General features: G+C 45.8%; 2 protein-coding genes across 5 annotated transcripts; both read left to right on the forward strand.

Annotated features, from left to right (window-relative positions):
* Positions 1-2,234: 2,234 nt before the first annotated feature.
* LOC108941832 (ras-related protein Rab-5C) lies at positions 2,235-14,638 on the forward strand. The gene is made up of 6 exons (XM_018764700.2): positions 2,235-2,400; positions 9,526-9,833; positions 12,332-12,483; positions 12,578-12,700; positions 13,197-13,290; positions 13,461-14,638. The coding sequence occupies exons 2-6, from the start codon at positions 9,668-9,670 to the stop codon at positions 13,586-13,588; spliced, it is 663 nt and encodes a 220-aa protein (XP_018620216.1). The 5' UTR covers positions 2,235-2,400; positions 9,526-9,667; the 3' UTR covers positions 13,589-14,638.
* Positions 14,639-15,291: 653 nt separating this feature from the next.
* On the forward strand, positions 15,292-24,471 carry LOC108941539 (histone acetyltransferase KAT2A-like). 4 transcript variants are annotated; one of them, XM_029254110.1, is made up of 19 exons: positions 15,292-15,795; positions 16,241-16,364; positions 17,084-17,229; positions 17,795-17,884; positions 17,973-18,154; positions 18,986-19,177; positions 19,594-19,700; positions 19,981-20,094; positions 20,266-20,408; positions 20,720-20,928; positions 21,115-21,241; positions 21,328-21,438; positions 21,537-21,680; positions 21,790-21,904; positions 22,025-22,061; positions 22,243-22,306; positions 22,393-22,477; positions 22,573-22,762; positions 23,006-24,471. In XM_029254110.1, the coding sequence occupies exons 1-19, from the start codon at positions 15,589-15,591 to the stop codon at positions 23,058-23,060; spliced, it is 2,442 nt and encodes an 813-aa protein (XP_029109943.1). In that variant the 5' UTR covers positions 15,292-15,588; the 3' UTR covers positions 23,061-24,471. The 4 variants fall into 4 exon arrangements, with proteins under 4 accessions (XP_029109943.1, XP_029109944.1, XP_029109945.1 ...); XM_029254111.1 differs by having other exon boundaries at positions 19,984-20,094; XM_029254112.1 differs by lacking the exon at positions 23,006-24,471 and having other exon boundaries at positions 22,573-22,814.
* The last annotated feature ends 858 nt before the right edge of the window (positions 24,472-25,329 follow it).

Consider the following 25,329-nt stretch of genomic DNA (forward strand, 5'->3'; position numbering starts at 1 on the left):
GTGAAGATTCGTGATCTATGATCTAACCACTGACGTACATGATAGGAACGGCTCTGGATTGCAGGCACCGTGTTCTCGAGCCAAATCCATCATCCCTGGCAAAAAAAGGAACTTGCACATTGAGTGCAACAGCAAATAAATGTTGCGTATATTTATTTTAAGTATTCGCTTACCAACAAAACAGACAGAAGTGGGTCACAACATCGTAGAGGCGGAATCAATACAGTGAGAAAATATAGAGTGCCGTTTGAAAGTATGGTAACCATTTTTTCCCTCAGTTTTGCCGAGAAATGGTTATTGAATGAGAATCAGTGTTTCTCATGTGACATAACGCATGTGTGATGACCAGTTCCACATGTTGCTTTAAAGGAAATCGTGTGTGTGGTAGAAACACACAAGTAGCGCTAGTGTAAAAATAAGCGAAGCCCAAGCTGGACTGGTTAAACCAAGTAGGTAAGTGGAATCAGGTGTATAAATTACAAGTATTATTTTTTGCAGGGTTTCCAGACTTCACTCGAGGTTTTTCAGACGTCAGGCAACTTGGCCTTTCGTTAAATATTGCCATTTGCCGGATAAAAAAAATCAGGTGCGAAAAAAATCTCAGAAATGCCACGGAAATGCATGCTTTTGTTAAGGAGATGCAGAGGGGGTCTATAAAGCAAAATGCGCGCAGCATTGGGTCTGCCGTTTCTAATCGAGACCCTGCTCTCTCAGCAGTTCCAGTGATATCCTGTACTTTGTTCCAGAGAAGTCCATTTTCCCCAAAGTGCCGTAACATCGGGCTGACGGTTTTGCGATAAAAAATCAATGAGCTGCACGATGGCTTTGAGAAACAGACTCCATTAGATGGAAACTCGTTCACGGGCAATTTGATACAATAAAGACATTTAATGCTATCATCCATAAAGCAAAATGTATGAAACATTAGGTCGGTATTTACTCATTCAGACCACGCTCACTCAGCAGCTCTGGTGATTTCCTGCAGTTTGCTCCACAGGAGGGATTCTAGTTACGCTGCCATGGAGGGCGGTCGTGGTGCGAGGCCGTGCGAGGCCATGGGGGGCCATGCGGCCACAGGATCCTCCTGCGTAAACGTCTTAGCATTAGTTATTCTCTATAGTTATGTAGTATCATACGTCTGATCACCAGAGAATCATGTTTATAGCTAGTAGTGAGAGAGTTTAATTGAGAAGCACATCTCAGCGTTGACTTTATTAGGAACTGGCTGATTTATTGATCCTCTTACTGCTGGAGAATTATTATTTCCGCCTTCTGGCTTCATCAGAGTCGTTTGCATAAACTGTGACATTGCCCCCCTGTTGGAACATATAAAATCATTGCATTACTTCCTTCAGTTATAGAACATACATTTCCTTTTCAGTCAACGCAATATGTACGTATTTCCGTAACCCAGCTTTAGTAAACTCCCACATTATTATTATTAGCGTTGTACTACTTTCACGGTATTGACTGAGCTCATGAGCAACTCTGAGAACTACATCTCAAAACTTTATATTGCGGTAAAATTTCTCATTGGCATTTAAATGGAGCATATCTCTTCCAAGACTGCAGTGATATACAGGTGTGCGTTATTAGCATATATTAAAAATGCATCTGAAGACCCTGACAACACAAAACTCTTGAGGAAGGTACTTATCCTAAATTGCTCCAGTAACACTGTTTAAATGGGTAAATAATTGTAAATACCTTAACATTGTAAGTCACGTTGGAGAAAAGCATCAGTTAAGCAAATAAATGCATGTAAATGTAAAACATGGAAAAACTTGTCGAATAGTGGAATCCAGTAGATACCATGAGAAGGGCATTTTAACCTAGACCTATTATTATGCAGCTGAGTGGTAAATGAGCGGATAGTTTCCCGTAGTGTGGAACAATAACACAACCGTTTGCTTTAGGAAAAAATTGATTAATTGATTAATTAATTGTTGAAAGAAATATTATGAAATATAATGTTTGTTAATGAAAATAACTAGATATCGGTTAAAATTAGAATATTGCTAAAGATAAAACTTGAGGAAAACAAGTCCCTCATGTGCTGTGCAATTTTGTTGCTATTATTAACAATGAATGACACATCAATGGAAGATTGGATAGCCCTGTATTTACATAATCCACAAAACTACATTTCCCAGGCGGCTCAGGCACGACGCCAGCGATTGGTTAAAAGCGCCGCTTGTTTGATGACGTCATCACCAGGAAGTAGGTGGCCCGTTGACGCCTATGTTTCAAGGCGGAAGTGAAGGCCGGGGCCTGGGCCGAGGGGTCGCTTCGAGCGGCGAAAGTGAAACGGCTTGAAAAGCAGATCAAGTCGTGACAGTCCGGGCGAAGCGCTCCACCTAACATACGCAAAGGGCTTGTATTTCGTCGCTGTGCATCACGGTAAGAAGGAATGCGGTGTCGGTTTTCAGACGTGTTCTCGAAGAAGGCGAAAAGAATCGCTCTGCGCCGGGGCGGGAGGCAGAGTGTGAAATGCGACATAATGATAACATAGTACGTGAGGTGTGTGTGTCCGTCCGTCCGTAATAGCTCTCTTTGAATTTTGTAAATTTCCTTCTCAACCTCAGTGCCTCACGTTCACACTTTTCTAGGCTCTTTCTTTGCGCTCAGGAAACGGTCAGGTCTCATCATCATCATCATGTTTGAGGGTGAGCGGGAGTTGGACTAAAATCATCATGTGTGTATACTGTAACTGTGTGTGTGTGTGTGTGTGTGTGTGTGTGTGTGTGTGTGTGTGTAATTCCCTCCTCCTTTCAAGCTGCTGTTGCTGCTCCTTTGGCTTGACATCATCTTCTACAAGAGTGACAGTTCAAGTTTTAGCACTACTGTGTTTTACCTCCCTGGCTTCACCTGTTTTCTCAGTCAGTGTCGTCACTGGTTGGTTGCATTTTACCTGCTAATCCTGCCAAGTAACCCTATGAGGAAGTTTACTGGTTTAATTAAAAAAAAAAAAAGATATCACCACCACGCCTTTGGCTGTCCATTACTTCCCCATCTCAGTTCTTCGAAAAGTCATTACTGCGGTAAATTTGGTGGAATAAGCTCCCCTTGAGTCGACTACCAACGTGCTTTGTGTTTCATGGGGGGGAAAAAGCCTCTTTTTTTTAAAAAAATGAATATTACCTCTATTCCTCATATCTGGCAGGCTTTTGTTTCTTATGGAAAGTTTTGTGCGTCCGTCTCGGTGCACATCGCTTATTTACTCTTGGCACTGTTGCATAATCTTGGGGGGGATAATTGTGCACAAAGGGTGTTGGATCAGATGATAAAGGGGGGTGGGACTGTGCAGCTTGAACCTTGGCATTCTTGGACAATTTTAAAATTTTTTTTTTTTTTTTTTTTTTTTTTTTTTTTTTTTTTTTTTTTTTTGTTAGTTTGGCCTTCGGGCTGAGTCAGTCGCCAGAGGGAAGGAGGCCTCGTATTTCATGTAATGATCTCTTAGTAAGTTATGTTGCGGCTCCTGCTCCGAGCCGCTCGGCCCAAGTGTTTCGGTGCCTCGAGGAGGCGTGAGTCAGCCTTTATGCAATCCTACCACGGAACAATAACACGCACTTCCACACACGGATTCCAGGAACGGCTGCGAATGGCAAGGAGAGGGAAAAAAAACCTTGATGGTCCGAGATGGGAGCTTGCGACGAGTCTCGCGTTTTAGTTGTTACTCCCGCTGTTGTTATTAACAGCTGTTTATGTGACGCCCGTGACCACTGCAACTTTCAATGTCAGGTAAACAACCTTTTGTAGTGAAGTCTGCCCCCCCCACCGTATCCACTTTGTTTATTCATTTAGCTGATGCTTTTCTCCAAAGCAAGTTAATGTTGTGGTATTTATTTATTTACCCATTTATACAGTAAGGTAATTTTACTGGAGCAGTTTAGGGTAAGTACCTTGCTTAAGGGTACTACAGCTGGAGGTGGAACTCAGACCTGTGAAACATTTGGTCAAAAAGCAGCAGGTCTAACCACAATGCTACCAGCTGTCCCCGGTAACTTAGGGTAAGTACCTTGATCAAGGGTACTGCAGATGGAGTGGGAGTTGAAGCAGAGACCTTCAGATGGTGACTAGACTAACCACAATGCTGTCTGCTGGCCCATCTTGCGCGCCGCAGCCGGAGATCTTTCGATTTTTTTATTATTATTATTTGGCTAGAGTTGCTTATCAAATGGGGTTTTTTCTTTTTTCATTGAAAAGCTTACAGTTTTCGATCAGCCACTCAGATTACACACCTGGATGCTTGTTGAAGGGCGAACGGGGCTCTTTCTGAACTGTTCTGAATGCTGCGTCTTTAAGGTTTCCCTAAACACTGAGCGTGAGCGGCCTGCGAGTGTGTTCTGGCACAGTACGCCGGCTTGCGCGTGTATTGCGTTGGCTACGCACCTCCTCTCAAAGAAACCATTGCTTGTCCTTCCTTCCGCGTGGACTTTCGTGAAAGACCTTTTTGTGTATGTGTGTGTTCTAATGCTTGTGAACCTACACGTAGTTTGCGTCTTAAATTTAGAATGGTGGCGGTCGTCACTCTCAGGTGTGGGGGAAAGTGAAAACTGAGTGTGTGTGAGTAGAATGTGATCCTCCCCCCAAAAAGAAAAATAGCAAAGGTGAACCTGAAGGTGGGGTTACCTGATGTGTTACAACACTAAAGTGTTGACTGAATAGAAAGCCATCCTTCCCCAACACACCGCTCTGTCACCTTGGCACTGGAGCTCTGAAAACCAACCGGCTTTGCAATCGCGGTCAGTAATGCCAGATTTAAACCTGAGCACGGGGTGAGGTTGCTTTTCAAATAATTGCTTTCAATAAAGCAGCAGGTAATTGAGGTAAAGGCCTTGGAGGTTGCAGAGTCAAGCCTAGTGACTCAGAGCTGTTTGGAGGGGGGGGTCTTGTGTGAATGGATGTGAATCATCACTCTCCTTTGGCACAGTCACTGGGCTACATGCACGTCATGCTCTCTGCATGCACACCCAATGTGGTCCCAGCGTTAACTGTGCTCGCTGCAAAGAAGGCAGGCCCGGTCTTAGCCTTGTGAGTAATGACCGCAGCCACAAGGGCGGCCCTGCGCAGGAAGTCGGGGCCAGTTGCATTTTTTGTTTAGGTAGAGCTGATTCAGGCCAAGAGGGATGTGATAGAATTCAATTCTCTTTGGAGATCTTTTGCTCCTGGTAGTGCGTAATACTTCAGTCGGGGTGTTTTTGGCACTTGCGTCGTCATCCCTTCTAGAAGTTCACACTGCTGGAAGTCGTGTGGATCAGTAATGACAGGTGTCGCTCTATGTTACACTGGTGTAGGTCTTGAAAGCTGCACTGAAGGTTGAGTGATACAGCTGAAGCTCGAACATTTAGGTTTCCTCCTATTCTGTTAACGCTAGCGGACAACAGGATCTGGGCCGTGTTCTCAAGCACTCGGGGGTTGTGTCACGGTTGCACTTTTGCCACTTATGCTGTATTGATTCAGGGTGACTGTCTCCTACTGTGGAAGGCGTTGGATTTTGTCCCAACGCCTTCGCTACACCTCCACCAACGTACGCCAGCTTTTCTAGGTATCGTTTCATGTGTTAAATTCAGTCTCTCCATACTGGAACATTGCATTTTCAGATAGTCAGAGTTGGTTGTCTAGTGGTTAGAACTGCTGCCTTTGGACCAAAAGGTTGCCAGTTTTAATCCCACCTCCATCTGTAGTACCCTTTAGGAAGTTACTTAACCTAAATTGTTCCAGTAAAATTACCCAGCTGTATAAATGGGTAAATGATTGTAGGTAGATTAATGTTGTAATTCGCTTTGGAGAAAAGTGTCAGATAAATGTAAATGTCACCGCAGTTCACATTACAGCTTTGGAAGTGTGAGTACACCCTGGTTGGAGTGACGATGGTGATTTAGTTTTTTTTAACCAGCAAACGTATGGAAGTTCTGCAATGGCAAGTTCAACATTGCTGGCATCAGACACTGTGAAGTAATGGGTTAGGCTTCTGGCTTTTGTGCAGGAGCGCTTAACAACGGGCAAATAAATAATAAAGGAGTTTGATACTTGACGTGCCTCAGTGTATTTCGTGGGCTTGAAATTCCAGCTGAGAATTGTGGTTCAGGACCAACGAGTTCCTAAGCCTAAGCAGTCTCAACTGGGACCCACTGGATCGCTGCTGGCTTTTGGGTTGAAAGGGTAGCGTTTATTCTGGAAAGCATGACCGAGTTGTCCAGGTACAAAGACACAAGTGAGCATGAAAAGTGGAACACATCCCCGAAGCCCCCTTCTTGCTGCTGCATTTTTTTTCATCTTGGCTTGAGGAGCGAACCCCCAGCCTTCTGCGTCCTTATCTCGGAAAAGAACTCTAGTGGTATTTGGGGCAGACGCGTCGATAAAGAGAAGCACTGACAGCATTTCGGGTGAGATAATGCTGCAGTGTCACTAGTCATGATGAAATGTTGCAAAAATGTCCTTGTCCGTTACGAGAAACATCACACCCTTGCCACCACAGTAGTGTTGCTGCACTCCTCACTGATCAACTACGTCATAGTAGTGGTATAACTGAACACTCTGCCTTCTTTTTAAGATGTTGTATAAACTTGACAGGAAGCGGGCAGTGAGGTCCTTCGAAGTGCGTAGGTTCCTTCTCGAGTTCTGGAACGCAACCGGACCAACTAATTTGGAGACTCTTCAAACACGGTATCTCAAGTATCCAGACCACTGCTTCGAGTTTTGATTCCCCAGTTGACCCAACTGCCCGAGTCAGTCTGTTGTGGTGTGTTCTTTTTGGAGCCCGTCATAACTTGAACGGACTTGATCAGAACATCGTCAGCTTGTGGTCACGTGTAGAGTCTGTCTAGCTGGCTGCTGAAGAGTCGAGGAACGGAAAAGGAAGTCGGCTCCAATGATCTTCCTCTTTGGCTCAGTACAATTCCCATGGAGCCTTCCAGCTGTCTTCCTTGGCCTTGGGCAAGTTTTTGAGCCTGGATAGTAACGGCAGGAGGACATGCAAATATAATGGATAAGCAGGCACGTGGTTGTGTGGAGCTCAACGGATGGGTGTGGCTTAATCCCATGCCCCACCATTGATCTCTGAAACTTTTCTTGCCACGCCCTGAGATGTCACTACCGTCTGCTTGTCACCGCTTGCCTGGTTGTGGCTAACAAGGGTGGCTTGTCAGTGCAGGTTTCATTGCTGGTGACAAACCATATGTCCTAAACGCTGCCACTGCACCCTATCCAAAACTCCAACTCCAGGCTACTTCCAGAGGCTTGTCTTTCCGCTTTTTGGTTCCAAAGAAGGAGCAGCAGTTTCAGGTGAAGATGACCAGGCTATGTTCAGTTTGAAAGTTAACTCTTTGCACATCATGTATGGCAAGGAATTTCCCTTGCCAAGATGAGTGACCAGGTTTTTTTTTTTCTCCCCCCCCCCTCTCCTGTGAATGAATTATGAGCATTCACATGCAGCAGGAAGAGTTGCTGACAGATGTAGCTGTTTTTTCTTCTCATTCCAGAAAATTGAGTCTCATGGTGTCAAAGAAGTTCCCGGAAGGCTGAGGTCTTGAATTCGGCCGTGGGAGGAAAATGGCGTCGTTGCAGTTCCTTTGCTGTGGTCTGTGTGCGCTTGAGTGTTGTAGCAGCAAAAGAGGAAGGGCAAAGGGAAAAACATGGCCAACCATACTATTGATCAGAAGCCCCAGAGTTTCAAGGCAGATGAAATCTGGAAGACCGAAGCTTTGACCAGATCTTAAAGTCAAACCTGGAAGTGTGCTTGCGGAGTTGCATCTTTGGAAGCAGCTTTCCGATGCCTTTAAGTAGTGATGAAAGCACCAGGGGAAGTGACACCACAGTCTTGCACTGATGAGGCTGAATCCTGATCAGATATGAAATTGACTGGTATTGCAAAGTAAATGCAGGTAAGGTAAGGACTAAGGTGTTTCAATCAAGGTACTGAACAGGTCCATTTTGAATTGTGAGTCAGGAGATGGAAAGTTTCTTTGCTGAACATCAGCAGTTATTTTTGTTTCGCTTTGGTGTTTATTGACCGATGACCTCACATTTGACAAGCTGTATGATGGATGGGTAGCTTTTTCAGACTTTGCATCAGTGCATTCCTTTCTTGTGGAGAAATTACCAGAAATGTTTGGAGAATTGTTAGCTGTTTGGCTGCCTTCTGACTGTGTTCATTCTTCTGTGGCGTTCCTGTTCTGCACGTCTTAGGGGCCATAAACACAACGTGGGACAAAATCTCCACCATTGTTGCTCGAGAGCAACAGAGAGGCTTATTGCCGAGCTGTTTGTGCCCAAAGTCAAAGGTTTATCCTCACATCTCTAGTTTGCAGTTTCTTTCAACAGCTGAAGGGTCCCTGGTTTTAAAGAAGGTCCAGACATGGTGCTACATGGAATCACAGGTTTGAATCTGGGTAGGCGGAGTTGCTGATGTCAGCATCGTCCCACAGAGGCATCCAGGGTGTCCCGGCTAATCTGCACTCAGCATGAGTAGCTTTGTTGACATGTCAGGTGCCTTTGGCGCCACTTTATTTCTTCTTTCATGGCCTCAGATGATTGGCTGGGGGAATGAGGGAAGGAAAACCTTGAACTCGAAAATACCGGTTTCGCCACGAGCCTCACAGAAGGGCATTATTTAGTACCACCAGAGCTGGGCTGTGTTTCAGTTCCCACTAAATGATTAACAGCCCTCTTAGGCATGTGAGATGTAAATCCCCTCCCGCATCGCCGGTATGGCATCAGCCTTGATGTGCTGGGGTTGTGCCGTAGGTCACCGTTCCTCAGTGGTGTGCACTGGCGCACACACACACACGCTCACACAGAGCAGTTGGTGTGGAAAGAAGCTCACCAAAATGAAAAGGACCGTTTGAGCGCGTTGTATGTTTCAACGCTGCTGCTTAGGCGAGGCTCTCAGTTCCTCTTTGCTGGCTTTTTAGCTTCGGTGTTGATGGAGGTGCGGACGTGTGCTTCAGAGATTTGTTTGAGCCCCTGCATCAGCTTTGTGTGCTGCGCAGGACTCGTTCGTGCACAACATTACGCGGTTCCCTTTTAGACGAAGCCGACTCGCTCGGTATCAGTTTCATCGCTTTTTATTTGTGTTGCGCCGCGTGTTTGTTAGAATAGTTCAGTGTCTGTCTTCAAGGGCACAGCAGGATTTCATTTAGAGGGATTTTAACAAGCACGTTCAGCTCCTTAACCGTTCAGCCACCTGCTGGCGCGCTGCATCGTCATATATATTTTTGCGGTTATCGGTTTTGCACGGCGTCTCTTCGGGCAGCTCTTGCTGGCTTTGAGGAGCCTGCTGTACCAGCAAATGAAAATTGTTTACAAACATAATCCACCTGAACACTTCTCAGCTGGTAAGTGCAGTCCATGAGAACTGTGCAGGTTCTGGTTCTGCCTCATTATTGCTTATGTTGCTAGTTCAAGTCCCAGGAGGGGCCTTACTGTTGTACCTTTCGCCAGTGTTCAGAGCCTCATATACTGGTGCCTTTTTGGGTTAAGTGATCTTTTTTTTTTCCTCTCCTCCCCACCCCCACATATCAGGTTCCCAGAAGAAGTCTCGTCTCTTCTTGACCCGGCCTGGCCTGTAGCCGGCTGTTCCAGCCCCGCTGAGCCCATCTCAGGCCCCAGTTGGAGCGGCCCAGAATCCACCTTCTCTCCCACAGCAGCCCAGCACAGCTCCCCCATGGCAGGTCGGGGAGGACCGGCACGGACCAACGGCACGGCAGCGAGCAACAAGATCTGTCAGTTCAAGCTTGTGCTCCTGGGCGAGTCAGCAGTGGGCAAGTCGAGTCTGGTGCTGCGCTTCGTCAAGGGCCAATTCCATGAGTTCCAGGAGAGCACCATTGGAGGTGGGTCATCGCCTCTGTCCACCCACCCTGCAGCTTCACGTCATGTTGTGGGCTGGACCTGTGCCACTTGATACTAAATTCATTTCAGTGTATTGCTGATGTTGGATGTCAGTGCCTGGGAGGACTATGGAAAATCAGAAATTAATACCTTTTTTAATCCCTTCTATTATTAATTGGAAGACATGATGAGTAAATAAAGGTGACCTTCCATGAAGTTATAAAAATTACATTTACTCCTTTAGCTGCTGCTTTTTTTCCCGAGGCAAATTACAATGTTAAGGTGCTTACAATTTCTTAACCATTTGCACTTCTGGGTAATTTTTTTCTTTATTGGAACAATTTAGGGTAAATACCTTGCTCAAGGGTACTGCAGCTGGAGGTGAGATTCGAACCTGTGACCTTTGGATCCAAGGACAGTAGCTCTAACCACCGCGCTACCCAGATGTCCCTATAGAAAGAAACTATTCCATTTCTGAACTCTAGGTTTAAATCCAGTCAAGACCTCAGCAGTGGGGGATTTGTGACAGTTTCATGGCTAAAAAGAGGCGAAGGGCTTAACATTTATTTGTCCTTAAAGTGACTGCTGGATAGAAACGTGACCCTCCGATTGCGCCAAGCGTTGTGTTTTACAGCGGGTGCGTGCTTGTGTGTCGAGTTGTGTGCTTGCAGGTATGCGCAAGCATGGTTCAACAGCGAGGAGCCCATTTTTGGCTGCTCCTCACTTGGCTCCTTCTCAAGAAGACCTGCGGAGTATATTCATGGCATTCCTTGTACAATTCACCTGCACAGCCAACTTCCTCTGCCTCCAACATGCGGAAATGTTTTCCCTCAACTCTGCAATTTCTCCTCGGAGGGGGATGGGGGGATGAGGGCAGCTGTCGGTTAAGTGAACAGGAAGGAATTGGATCAGCAGTGAAACTTCCTGGAGCAGTGGCTGGACCTAAAAGTGTTTTGAGGCCCTGGGAAGATGATGTGATAAAATGAATTTAACGTGGTGTGCTTTATAGTACCGTTTTGTACATTGACGACTGATACGGTACACGGAATAGTAAAAGTGGCTGTGCAAGAGAGCCAGTAGCTGATTTGGAGGAGGAGGAAACTAAAGGAAGCTATGTCCCTATAGCAGCTAAAATAAAGGAAAAGCGTCAGCAGTCTTTTTCTCCCCTACTTTTTCCTCCTTTTGTACCTGTCAGCACACTGGTCAAAGGCCAATGCACTTTTGGCGAGCTTGTGCTCAAATAGCTTGCATTCCGTGCAGTCATATGACCGAATGGTTGTAATGCACAGAGGCACAGGGTTGGCTCTTTCCTCTCCGTCTCCCGGAGTACCGCTGTTGTCCGGTGAAACATTAACTCCTTTGTTATAAAACATTATTAATTCCAGCGCTTTTGCTTTTCATCATCAACAGCTTAGCTGGAGGCACGTGTTCTTAATTGTGTGCTTGGATGAGTGCTTTGTCTTTCTGATGTGTTCAACCTCTCCGCTCACAAGTATTTTCTTCACGAAGGGAGAGAAGTCAGTCCCGGCTCTTCGCAGCACAAGGCCCACGGCTCTGAGTTCCAGTCATGTGCGGAGTGAGCACCACCTCACTGAATTAGTTACCAGCCTTGACTCCAGGAATGAGCAGCACCTGCTGACGTGTTCATCCAAAGACCTCTTAAAATGTTGTTTACTTAAACTAAGGTGCTGCGGTTCTCCTGTGTGCTCTGGTTTTCTCCCACAGTCTAAACAAGTGTTTTTGGGGAATTGGTGACTTTAAATTGCCTTGTGTGTGTGGACTGCAGCGGCCCTGTATTGGGCAAAGAGTTACTGGTTATGGATGGATAAGAAGTACTGCGTTACTCTTCAGTGAAGACGCTTGTGCTGAAACTTACTGCCGTTTCTCCTTTGCCGTTTCCTCGTCGTACGATCAGCGTTAAATGTATTTGCAGACAGAGGTTCAACGTGAGATGTGAAGTTATGAGCTCTATCAGGCCTACAGGAAGTGCAGCAGTGGTTGAGGACTGTCAGAACAGACATGGCTGCAGTGAATTGACCCCCCCTGGCCTCTCTAATCCAAGGTTTCAAAGTAGAGCGTAGAGCGAGTTCTCCCCCCCCGCCCCCCTTTTCCTTCCTTGGTCCTTCTTTGGTGCATTTCCTCTATTTCAAGGCAGTTTGTGTGTGAAGACATGCACACGTCACTAGTAATGTTTCGGTAATGTTTGTGCGCTTCTTTCGGATGCATTTCTGTGCCTCTGACAGTAGCCTTTTTATAGTCCATTCACGACAGTCATAGTTCTTTTGTGGCCATAGTTCACCGCAGCAGCTGTATCAAGAGTAACACAGCCTGTGAAAGAAGATCATACAAGTTAAATGGGCAAGCAGGAAAACATGAGAATAGAGCTGGGGAGGAAGTCTGAACTGGTTTGCTCAAACTCATATTTTACTTTTGAGCTGTGCCAATTTTTTAAAAATTTTTTTAATTTATTTTTTTAAACATTTGTTTCTTTTCCCTCCAGCCGCCTTCCTCACACAGACCGTCTGTTTGGACGACACAACGGTAAAGTTTGAGATCTGGGACACAGCCGGCCAGGAGCGATATCACAGCCTGGCACCCATGTACTACAGGGGAGCCCAGGCCGCCATCGTGGTCTATGACATCACCAACACAGTACGTCAAGTCCCCCTGCCCACTTACATAGCCATTTGTTCACTGTGAATGTGGAGAGTGGGAATATTTTCTCTTCCCTCCCCCCCTCCATTAGGACACATTTGCACGTGCAAAGAACTGGGTGAAAGAACTCCAGCGACAAGCCAGCCCCAACATTGTCATTGCGCTGGCAGGGAACAAGGCCGATCTGGCAAACAAGAGAACCGTCGACTTCCAGGTATGACTTCAAGACCACCTGTAGAATACACACGCAGCAGGAAAACGCCCTGCACTGTACATTGCTGAAGTGTCTGTCGCCGTGGGTAATACATAAGCTCGGCAATTGTACAGATGAATGTGAGTGAGTAAAAATTACGTGGCAGCTGCATGTTAAATAAGGGGGTCGTGAAGTTTTACTGAAATGCAGAAGAGGAATATGAGAATTATCTAAATGTAGTTGTGATTTTTACTTTTTTTTTTTTTTTTTTTTTTTGGTTTACTTAGTCTGTAATCATGCAGAAAAACAGAGGGTGGGGGCAATTGTGCAATTTACTTAAGGTGATTCAGCAGCAAATCTGCTTGATCAGGCTTTTGTGGCAAATTTTCCAAATTTCAGGTTTTTCTGACTGGGCTTCAGTTTGTCAGCATGTGATGTCTGTCAGTGTTTAACTCCTTACATCAAATGGTGTTTCTGGGAACTGTTTTGCAAGTACTGATACAGGCTCTCTTCTCAGGAAGCCCAAGCGTATGCAGATGACAACAGCCTGCTTTTCATGGAGACTTCAGCCAAGACCGCCATGAATGTCAATGAAATCTTCATGGCCATAGGTACGAATGTCGCTTTTTTCCCCCAAGCATTTTTTGTTTGCTTTTGCAGTATCCTATGCGCCCAAGCCTACTAAATCGAGCCTCGTAATGTTAGAAATGTACACGTCTGACATGAGTTTGAGCCTGATCGCTCCACTCTAGTCACGTTTTTCTCCTCTCCCTTCTTGCAGCTAAGAAGCTGCCCAAGAATGAGCCCCAGAGCGGGACAGGCTCGGGCGGACGCTCCAGGACTGGGGTCAACCTGCAGGAAGCCACGCCACAGAATCGGAGTGGCCAGTGTTGTAGTGGAGGCAACTAGCCAGCACAGCAGGGCCAGCCGAAAGCTTCTAGCTAACAACGTTTAAAAAAAAAAAAAAAAAAAAAAAGAAAAACACAAACCGACTTTCAGACAAGACTATCCAAAGCAAAATCAGCTGGAGGAGAAAATAAAACAGGATCCATTTTTAAAAATCATCCACTGAGACAATTGCTACCTTTTTTCTTCCCTTCTGCATTTCTAAGATTCATAAGCTGTGTGGAGGGAGTGTTCCTCTTCATCCCATCATTTTTTTTCCCTGTTTCCACTGTACAATACTAATTGAGTTATGTCTTAAGTCACTTTTAAAATCCATACTTAGTCTCTTCAGGTGGTGGGTACATGTAGCCTTTCTTACTGTTCTTTTCTTGGTATCCAAACTACCCTAAACTTTATCCCTTAGAAAAAAAATCAGGGAGATTTTCTGCCTTGATTTTACTGTTGTGAAAACCAATGTAATTATTATTTCTAATGTTCTGGTACAAGAGAAACATATGATTAAATAGCCTAGAACATTAGGGTTTCTAATCATTAATGAAAGGGATCCAAGTATATGCATTGCGTATTGTCACCATTACACCAATGTTTTTTTTTTTTTAGCATTAATAGGTTTTTGAATGTAAAATTAATCAAACATAATTGCGATAAGTATTGAAACAATGTTGCTGCATTTGTATTGTACATTATTTTCATTTGGACATGTAACCAATCAGTCCTGTCAGTACAGAACCTTCTCAATATGATACTTCCCTCATCTGTTTGGTGGGAGATTGAAGAAATGCTAATATTTCCATTAGCTGGGAGGTATTAATTGATCAGTGTTTGTCTCACCGATGATTTGACCTGAGACAGTAAAGTGTGAAATGGCATGAGACCTTTTGGCTGTTGTGAAGGGACCTTGATGGGGTGGGCTGACATTCAACAGGCAGTGGTTCACCTGAATATGGGTGGAACTTTTACCTGATATGATATACTGGGGCTGATGCCTGGGCAGGAGCAATTGAACCATTCTGTAATTTTACGAATAAATGTCGGGGGACATACTAAATTCTACATCGAACTTCTATGTCTTGTACTTCTGAAAATGCTCAGAATTGGTATTTTTCCCCATGGTGTTTGGGTCTGAAAAAACTGGGCTCTTACTGTTGGGGGGAGGTAATCAGCATACTTAGAGTAAATGTAAAGCTTATTTTCAACATTGTTTTCTTGAAGTTGCTACTACATGAGAAGAGCTATAGTAGGATCTCATCCCGAACATAGGGCCTCTTTCTTCAACATGGAACTGCAACAGTTCAGTTATAACTTCAAGATCTGAAATTGGTTTTCAAACAGCTGTTTGGATAGTTGGCACGTTCTTGAGGACAGTAACACCACTGAAGGTGCGTGCGTATGTGCGTAAGCAAGCTGCTCTGTAATGCTGGGCTGCCCTCTACAGACCACTGTGGATAAACAGCACCTTTATGAAATGACTGCAGTGGCTTCATTTTTTTACTGTACTGTAGCTGGCTATCAGACATTTTTATAAAGCTTTCTTTAAAGGGAACTCAATGCAAGTTTCCACTAAGCCGATTTTTAGACGGGTAACCTTTTTCCTCCCTCACTTTGCTAATTGATTTTGGCATATTTATATAAAGCGATAATTGAATTCCTGTTGCCTTATCAGATGTTACACAGTTTAATTTTGCAAATACTTTACGTCACTCTTTTTCTTCACTTTCACATAGAAGTTGAGCAGTGCTTGTTGTTTCTAATCTCATAATAGCACTGAAATCAATTTAATTCCAAAGAAAGGAAGTGGATTTTTAACAAAACTACATGTTGTCGTGAGAACTACATTTCCCAGGACGCGCCTGAATTGACTCGAGGAACTACACTACCCGCGATACTTGCGCAAGCGCATTTCCCTTGAAGAGGATCAAGGGAAGTGAACCGCAAAGGCAACGGTAAAACTTTAGACGGTGGCGAAAGGGAGAGGCGGCGCTGCTGCCTCGTCGGCTGCGGTTATGGCAGAGCCAGCGCCTCAGGCCTCCGTTCCATCCCGTCATGCAACAACCCCGTCATGCGGGACGGCGGGTTCTGGGTCCGGGAGCAGCGACCCTGCCAGGCCGGGCCTCAGCCAGCAGCAGCGCGCGAGCCAGAAGAAAGCCCAGGTGCGCGCCTTCCCACGCGCCAAGAAGCTGGAGAAGCTCGGCGTATTCTCCGCATGCAAGGTTAGGTTCCCGCGTCCCGGGGAAAAAAAAATAAATAGTAAAAATGAGCTGAACGTAATGAAAAACGAGTTCATTTCGTCACGTAACTAGCATTACAGCGGTGCGTTGACAAGTTGTGCAGATGTCGCGGAGGCGGCTGAGTGAGTGAGTGAGTGAGTGTCTGTCTGTCGCAGCTCAGTGAGGCAAACACAGCTCGTCTGAGCGCAGAAGCAAGCTGCACAGTGTGAGCAGGCTCAGGCTGAGAGAGGAGCACAGGCGGCCGGAGCGGCACGTTCCTCTGAAAAGAAAAAGGAAACAAATATAGAAAATGTGCTGCACGAGCAGAACCAGAATTTGCACGCTCTGACCTGTGTGTGTGTTTTGTCGTACTCAGTACTGCTCGTTCTCTCATCATGACGATGAGGCGAGCTCGCTGACTGTGCGCGCGCTGTCCCCCCGCCCCCAGGCCGGCGACTCGTGCAAGTGCAACGGCTGGAAGAACCCGCACTCGCTGACGGGAACGCGCCTCGAGCTGCAGCAGCAGGCGGCCGACCTGAGCGAGCAATGCCGGAGCTGCTGTCACCCCCTGGGTACGTACACGCCCCCCCCCCCCAGCACGAGGCACAGTGAAACACTGTCTGACTGAACCCTCTGGCCCGGCCCGTGCTTTCCTGGGGTTGCCCCCAAGAAAGGGTGCTGGGTCGAGTACCCCTGGATCGAGGCGGTTACCCTCGGCTGCAGCAGTGACGGTCCCTGCGGCGTGTCAATTGGTCGTTGCAGAGCGGATTGTGGCGTTTATTCATTTAGCTCAAGCTTTTCTCCAAAGCGACCTGTGGGTATTTACCGATTCAGCTGGAGCAATTTAGGGAAAGTATCTTGTTCGAGGATAACCTACTACGGCCGGGGGTGAAGTTCGAACCTGCAACCTTTGGGTTCGAAGGCAGCCGCTCTCACCGCTGAAGGTGAACGATAGATTGTGATTGAGAGCCACGTCAGGGACCCCCTGTGAAGCTCTTCAACGGGTCGCTTTACCGTGGCACCGGAACAATCGGGCCGAGCTCACTCCGTGTCCCGATTTGGCCTGCAACTCGAGGTTCCCGCTTTGAACCCCCACTCCCCTTCAAAGTGCTACGGTGAGAAGACCCCGCTGAATAAACGGGTAAATCTGAGTAAAGTCTCTTCTCTCGACGATGCAAGAGCTGCATATTTCCCCGTTGAGCTCGTTCTGCTGCTTCTGCAGTGAGTTCTATGGCCGCTAATCTGGTCTCCCCTCCTCCTCCTCCTGCCGCTCTGTGCCCTCCCTGTCCAGCGGACCACGTCTCCCACCTAGAGAATGTGTCTGAGGAGGAGATCAACCGACTGCTGGGCATGGTGGTGGACGTGGAGAACCTTTTCATGTCCGTCCACAAGGAGGAGGACACGGACACAAAGCAGGTCTACTTCTATCTGTTCAAGGTGCGCGCACGGCGTCCGGCCATTTTCCCCCTCGTTTACGTTTGTGTTGTAACTGCCTGTTTTACTTCTGCCTGTTTGTGTCCACTTGAGATCTTTCCACTTGAGCTCCTGTTTATTATTCACATCCAGAACAGTCCTTGAGCCCCATGCTAAATTGATTAATGAAAAACCTGCTGTTTTGCACCAATTAAAGCTCTTTGGCCACGCAGACAAATCAGTGTAAGAGATTGTATCGGAAAGAACCAAAAAATTTAAATGCTTCCATGAGACTAGGAGCAGATGTGCAGTACTCTGTTTGAAACATTTGTCCATTGGGATACCTCTCAGATGCTCCAACTATGGAGCTAGTGTGTGGTAATGTGACACAATCATTTGTTTGCTATTTTTATGGCATGTGGTACAGTTTACTGCAGTAGAATTGGACCTGAATGGGGAGGTACAGCAAATGGTGTAGTCAAATTTCAGAAGGGTCTCTATCTGTAAACAAGCGAGTTACCCTTAATTGCTGTTGTAAAATATGCAACTTTTCTTTCAATAAATGATGATTTTTTTTTTGTCTCTGCAGCTGCTGAGGAAATGCATTTTACAAATGACCCGGCCTGTTGTGGAAGGGTCTTTGGGCAGCCCTCCTTTTGAAAGACCCAATATTGAGCAGGTAACCCAGCAGTACAGTCAGGGCTTCCTCCCCCGCTGCATCTCTGCATGCTCGTTGGCCTTAACGTGGTTCGTTCGTTTGCTCCAAGGGGGTGATGAACTTCGTCCAGTACAAGTTCAGCCACCTGCCGCCCAAAGAACGGCAGACCATGGTGGAGCTCTCCAAGATGTTCCTTCTCTGCCTCAACTACTGGAAGCTGGAGACACCGTCGCAGTTCCGCCAGCGCTCCCAGAAGGACGACGGCACGACCTACAAAGTGGATTACACCCGGTACGCGAGGGTCGCCTCTTGTCCCTCTTGTTGAGACAGCCAGTAATGTAGTGGTTAGAGCTGCTACCTTTGGATCCAAAGTTTGCAGGTTCGATCCCCACCTCCGACTGCAGTACCCTTGACCAAGGTACTTGCCCTAAATTTCTCCGGTAAAATTATCCAGCTGTATAAATGGGTAAATCATTGTAAGTTGCATTGGACAAGTGTCAGCTAAAAGAATAAATGTGTTAAAATGATCACACTGGGAACATTTGAGTTGCCGCATGGCTCGGGCTACACGTGTACCAAGGTTGTTGTTCCCATGTTTTATTAACAGAGCGAGACCTAATTTTATGAGCTTTTTCATAACATTGATGATGAATGTTTTCCCTCGGTTGCATAATAGAAATTGAATATGTTCAATTTAGTTAATTAAATCAAAGCTGCCTCCAGGATGGTTGTTAAAATAATTAAAATTCTACTTTATTTTCTCCCCTTTCCTGGGAATTAGCGTAATTGTTTATTGCTCGTTGTTTTCATAATCGTTTTCCCAGCTGTCTTGCAGGCGGTCTGGTCAGACTCATTGTTTTTTGCAGAGCGGCTGCTGTGGTCTCATTGCTCTCCGTGTATATAAGGCAAATTAAACGTGTGGAATGGCAGTCGTGAGGGATTTGGTGTAGAAAGTGACTCTAAGTCCCTGACAAGTTTCTTCCATGCGAGTTGGTGTTGAAGGATTTAGAGATGCATTTGAAGCCTCGTGTGGAATGTTGTCTCCCCAGAGCGCACAGTGTGTGCTGTGTGTCTCCATTCTTGCTGAAATCTTCCTCCTCCTGTTGTTCCCTCCTGGCCCAGGTGGCTGTGCTACTGCCACGTACCGCAGTGCAACGACAGCCTGCCGCGCTACGAGACCACGCAGGTGTTTGGCCGCGGCTTCCTCAAGTCGATCTTCACTGTGACGCGGCGGCAGCTGCTGGAAAAGTTCCGTGTGGAGAAGGACAAACTCCTGCCCGAAAAGCGAACCCTCATCCTCACACATTTTCCCAAGTAAGAACACAGTAGACCATCTGACCTCGAGGGACTCGTTTTGTAGTGATATCATTAACGTACAATTGACTGCGTTTTTATGCGCTAACTTGATCCATTTGGAGTTTTGTTCATTTTTTTGAGTTCCATATTTCTACTAGAGCTGTTAGGTTCAAGTGCTTCTCTCAAGGGTTTCATAACAGGAACTAGATTCAGATTGAAAGTTTTCTACCTTTCATTTAGCTGCGTTAGTCAGTTTCACAGTGATTTGCCCATATATGCGGTAGGATATTCTTGCTGCGTCAATTCAGGGTAAGCACTTAGCTCCAGGGTGCACCAGCAGGATGAGGGTTTGAACCAAAAACCTACAGAATAGGTAGGTCCTTGGTTCAAATGATACATCTGTCTTAACCACACTACCACCTGTTCCGTTGAAGGTTTTTGTCCATGTTGGAAGAAGAGATCTATGGGGAGAACTCGCCCATATGGGATGTGGATTTCACCATGCCTGCTTCCGAAGGGGGGCAAATAGGGCACCAAACAGGTGATGCTACAGAAACGAACTGAATAGTCCCCCCCCCTCTTGGTGTGTCAGCTTATATATTAATCAGTCTTTTGCTGTAACAGGCTTCCTCCGCTCACCTGGTATCAGGTAACATGTTTTGAAAATAATGGGCACATCTAAATGTTATGTTGCTGGAAAAATATAGCAGTTTTAACCCCATATACATGTAATTTTTGGAAGGGTTTTATATAATGTTGTATAATGGCATTTCCTGTATGTATGTATGTATGTATGTATTGTATGTATGTATTGTATACAGCAGTCATTAGCCCAGCTGCTGGGTCCAACACTCCTTCATTCCCCAAGAATGTCGGTGGAGGGTCTTCCTTGGGTCCATCAAGTATGGACAGTGTAGTTCCAGAACCTAGTCCAGGTTAGTTCTTATTCTGCTGTCCTCTTGCCACATGGCAATGTCTGTTTCCAGGGGAAATCGAGTTATTGCCATAAGACGTTCGCAGTTCAATGGCAGAGGTCCCTCTTCTAGAGATTGACTTTATTTGTGACTCTGAACATTGTCACCCATGACTTGTATTTCCAACTTAAGCCTGTCTAAGAGGAGACAAGAGGAAACTCCCTGAAAACCTGGAGGATGCCAAGAGGATCAGAGTGATGGGGGACATCCCCATGGAGCTTGTGAATGAGGTCATGATGACCATCACTGACCCAGCTGCTATGCTTGGGCCTGAGGTCAGTGGGTCAGTTTTTATGTCGTGTCCCAATAAAACAACAAATCTGACTTTAGCTCTTCTACTGCACCTGTTAGGTGCAGGACTTTGACTAAATTACTGAATTCAGTCAGGGATTCCACGTTTAAGCGTGTGTACTGCACCGACCATAGCTCATTGCGAGAATCTGAAAGCCTTCGCATAGGAAGGAATTGGTTTATACTGGTGCTTGTGCACTACAGAAGGATGCAGGTCAACGGAAAGGAAGATGAGTCAAAATGTAGTCATGCATCAAAAGCGGAAACTTTGGATATTTATGCTGTGCTCACACAGACGAGTTTGCTGTCAGCAAATGCCGCGCGGGATGAGACGGCCAGGCTTGAGGAGAGGCGAGGCATCATTGAGTTCCATGTCATCGGGAACTCCCTTTCACAGAAGTCCAACAAAAAGATACTCATGTGGTTAGTGGGTCTGCAGAATGTCTTCTCTCACCAGCTGCCCCGGATGCCCAAAGAATACATCACCAGGCTGGTTTTTGACCCGTAAGTGTGACTTGAAACGTCTATTCGTGCATCACTCTACCTAAGACTTGTAGATGGAAGTTATTGCAGCTGGTCTGCACCAGACACTTGATCTGCATATGGTTATGTGCTGAAAGATGGTTATGCGAAAGGTATAAATTAATGTATAGAACCCTTGCTTATGTAGCCTCACCCTCCCTCCCACAGCAAGCATAAGACGCTGGCTCTGATCAAAGACGGACGTGTCATTGGTGGTATCTGCTTCAGGATGTTCCCCACCCAAGGATTCACAGAGATAGTCTTTTGCGCCGTCACATCCAATGAGCAAGTCAAGGTTTGACCCTTGGCTACCTAAAAATTGACCGTGTTTGTGGCTGTTTTAAACACTAAATGGTGTTGATGGTCTCCTTGTGGTTTCAGGGGTATGGCACCCACTTGATGAACCACTTGAAGGAGTATCACATCAAGCATGGCATTCTTTACTTTCTCACCTATGCTGATGAGTATGCCATCGGTTACTTCAAGAAGCAGGTACGAGGACAAACCTACCGCTCCCACACTTGGCACCTGCAGCTGAACCTTTGAGGGAACGGAGGGCTGATTGGCTTCTGCTCCACTCTGTTCGTCAGGGCTTTTCCAAGGATATCAAGGTACCGAAGAGTCGCTATGTAGGGTATATCAAGGACTATGAAGGGGCGACGCTGATGGAGTGTGAGCTTAACCCCAGAATCCCCTACACAGAACTCTCGCACATCATCAAGAAGCAAAAGGAGGTGTGATGCTTTGCAAAGCAAGAACCATTTGAGAACTGCTGTTGTAGCCTGAAGCAAGATTTTCAGGGTGAAGTACTCTCCTCAGTAGCACTTCCTTGTTTCCTTGCAGATCATAAAGAAGCTGATTGAGCGGAAGCAGAGCCAGATCAGGAAGGTGTACCCGGGTTTAACGTGCTTCAAAGAGGGTGTGCGGCAGATCCCTGTGGAGAGCATACCGGGAATCAGTGAGTGCTGAATGCTGGCGTGTGTCTGTCCCCGCTTGGTCGAAGGTCGTGTCTGAATGCCTGCTGCGGCATTTCGGTGCCGTCTCCGCAGTTCTCTCATGGCTCTTTCTCTGATTCCAGAGGAAACTGGATGGAAGCCCAGCGGAAAGGAGAAAGGGTAAGTGAAATTGGTCCAGGCAGAGTCAAACAGTGAAGTTGATTGTGTCTGGTACAAACTGTTGTGTGACAGCATTTGAGTAGGCTCCCCTTAAGATCATTTTTTAAATGTGAAACACTTAGATTTGAGCTCAATAGGACGTCTTACTACTTTATTCTGATTTATTACCTGCATTTTGTAGCAAAGAGCTGAAAGACCCTGAGTTGTTGTACCACATACTGAAGAACATTCTGGCCCAAATTAAGGTAAGTAGTAAGTATATACACACACACACACACACGAAACACACATTTGTTGAGCCTCAGTCACCACCTTGATGCGTGTTTGCCAGACGCACCCAGATGCCTGGCCTTTCATGGAGCCTGTGAAGAAATCTGAAGCTCCAGACTATTATGAGATCATCCGCTTTCCTATTGGTAAGGAGGCCTTTCCACGCAACTCTACATGGAGGTCTGACCCAGAAGGACATCAGTGAATGATCAGCTCTTGCTCTTTCCTCCACCCGCCCTAGACCTGAAAACGATGACGGAACGGTTGAAGAACCGTTACTATGTCACCAAGAAGCTGTTCATCGCCGACCTGCAACGCATCATCACCAACTGCCGAGAGTACAACCCTCCCGACAGCGAGTACTGCAAATGTGCCAACACACTGGAGAAGTTCTTCTATTTTAAGCTGAAGGAGAGTGGCTTGATTGACAAGTGAGAACTCTTGTGACGTCTCGCAGGACGTGTGTGTGTGTGTGTGTGTGTGTGTGTGTGTGTGTGTGTGTGTGTGTGTGTGAGTGAGAGAGAGAGAGGGGGTGGTGATATCTTGCATTTCTCTTTTGCAAAGGTTTTGGACAAAGTGAGGCTGATGTAGTGTGGTAATGGTAATACAATACCACTTCTCACTTGAGTGTCGAGATGAACTTATTTTCAGTCTTTTCCCTCCTGTCCTTTCAGGCAAAGTGTTGCTGAAAATTGTGGGATCGTTACAGATCTGTCAATTTGCGTTTGACGATACGAAGGTTGCCTGGTTCTTGCCGTTCTGCCTCGGCTGTTGCGTCCAGTCCATTTGCAGCATCAGCCACAAACCCATATTGATCGCAGATGCTGTCGGACTTCAGGGGGATGTCTGAAAACCAGAAACATCGGCACTTAGAACGCATTGATGCATTAAGTGTGTTAGTGCTGGAGAGCAGAGATGTTTACACTACTCTGTTCAGCGGTGTTCAGACCAGCGGAGTAGCTCCGGTGACCTGTTGTGCTACTGCACCAGGAAGAATCCCACCCTGTCTCATCTGTGTTTCCAGATGTTTCCTTTTTTTTTTTTTTTTAAAAACTCCTTGGCGTTCCGCAGTTGACTACAGGCTGAAATGTCAAAGATGCAGGGAAACGGAGCGATTCTTCAACCTTGCAGTTTCTGATGTAACGATACCTTTATTACTAAACATGTTTACTGAAGAAATTTTTTTCTAAGGCAGGGTGCAAGGCTTTAAATTATAAATTAAAAAATGCAATGCACTTTGCACTCAAGCCGCAGCGTTCTGAGTTTTCAGTTTGTCTGCTGTTGCTCACGGTTGTATTGCTGCGTGCCACATGGTTTTTAAGGAACGTGCCGCAGAATTGCTGCGTTCCATTTTTATATTTATTGATTTTTAGTTTTTGTATCTTTTAGATATAGCTGAATGTGGTGTGAGAACAGCTGGTCTGACAGGGTTTCTTCTCCCCCCCTTTTTAAAGTGCAGTCACACTTGGATTAACAGCAGACCCTCCATGTAACCCACATGCAGATACCACAATTTACAGGGCGATTTCAGTTTACTGAGGCCTGTTCTAAGTGAATGCACATGTCCTTTGGTCTGCGTGAATAATATACTTTTCTGAAGGAGTCCCTTCTCTAACTGCAGTTGTCAGGGTATTAGATGGCAAGTGTCAAATTAGGGAATATACTCTGATTAAAGTGGCGTTATTGTGGTTCTGTTGTCTCAATGACTTCCCAGGGCCGTGTTACTTTTTAATAAAAAGGCCTATAAGCAGCTCCAGCTGAATAGTTCCAGTTAGCTGTATGTCTGTGCTGAGTATCTTTGCACATGCTGTGCATAAATATACTTTACTGAATTTCTCGCAACTTAATTTCTACTTCCCCGGGCCTGTCTGTGAGGCATTTGGAGACCATTGAAGGTCCTGCTGGCGGCGTAGAGCAACAGGTGTCCGTGCAAATAGCCGTTTTGGACCCCCCCCCTTCTGTACTGTAAATATGAGGTGAGCGCCAGTGCATGCTCTTCTTTACAGGTTGTCAATGCGTACAGCTGTACGCAATCCACCGATGTGTTACTACGGTTACAACTAGTCAGTTTCAGCAGTTACGTGAATGTTTCAATATCTAATTGTGGAGGTTTATCAACCACTTTTTTTTTAAAAAAAAAAAAAAAAAAAAAACGGTCATAATTCAATATTTTCTTTCCAGTTCTGCGTGACTTCGGTTATGACTGGACTTGAGCTTCATTCATTAAAAAAAAAAAAAAAGACTGTTGGTGTAAACTGGCAATGGTGGCCATGGCAGTTGTTACATTTGAGTTGCTTGTGATTTGACACCACTCTTAACTGTATGATTGTACATTTAAATAAAGAGTTTATCTAAAAGTGTTTTTTGTCGGTCTGTTTTTGTGGGTTTCTCTGAATTACACAGAAAGGTGGTCAGTAGGGTTCAGTCCTTGCGTTTTTGATGCATTTAGTTTGTGTCCCTGCGATATAAGGGAATGTCCCAGGGAGTCGAGTTTGCTCAAACCCGCCTTGACGTTGCGGCCTACAGTTGCCAAGGCAACGCAATACATGAAACTCAAGCACCTCTGCCAAGTTGCTGAAGCTACTGGTTTCCCTTTTCTGACATCACAAGTGGAGCCCCTTCAAAGGGGTTCCTTGAAAAACTCTGACAACATGGTGTTTCTTGTAGTTGGGGGGGGGGGGGTGTTTGTTCTTATGTCTGACTGACCCAAGCCTTTTGTAGCATGTTAAAGCCAGTACATGTCTGTTTTCAAGTGTTCTTGAGTTGGGTCATTTTCTTGAGCTTCTGTAAAATTACACTGCAAAGCTCCAGTTTTTACTATACTGGAAGTTTCCATAGTGCAAGTTCTTGTACGTGTCTAAAGCTGCTGATAGTTGGGTGGTAAAACTGAAAGTGGCTGGAAAAGACCGGTAGCCTTGGAACAGACAGGAGCAGAACGGTGGACCTTCTACATTCTCAGCACATCAGTAGGTGGAGAACTGAAACTTTGGTTGCATCC

Source organism: Scleropages formosus, chromosome 8 (assembly GCF_900964775.1).
Source record: "Scleropages formosus chromosome 8, fSclFor1.1, whole genome shotgun sequence".
NCBI lineage: Eukaryota > Metazoa > Chordata > Actinopteri > Osteoglossiformes > Osteoglossidae > Scleropages > Scleropages formosus.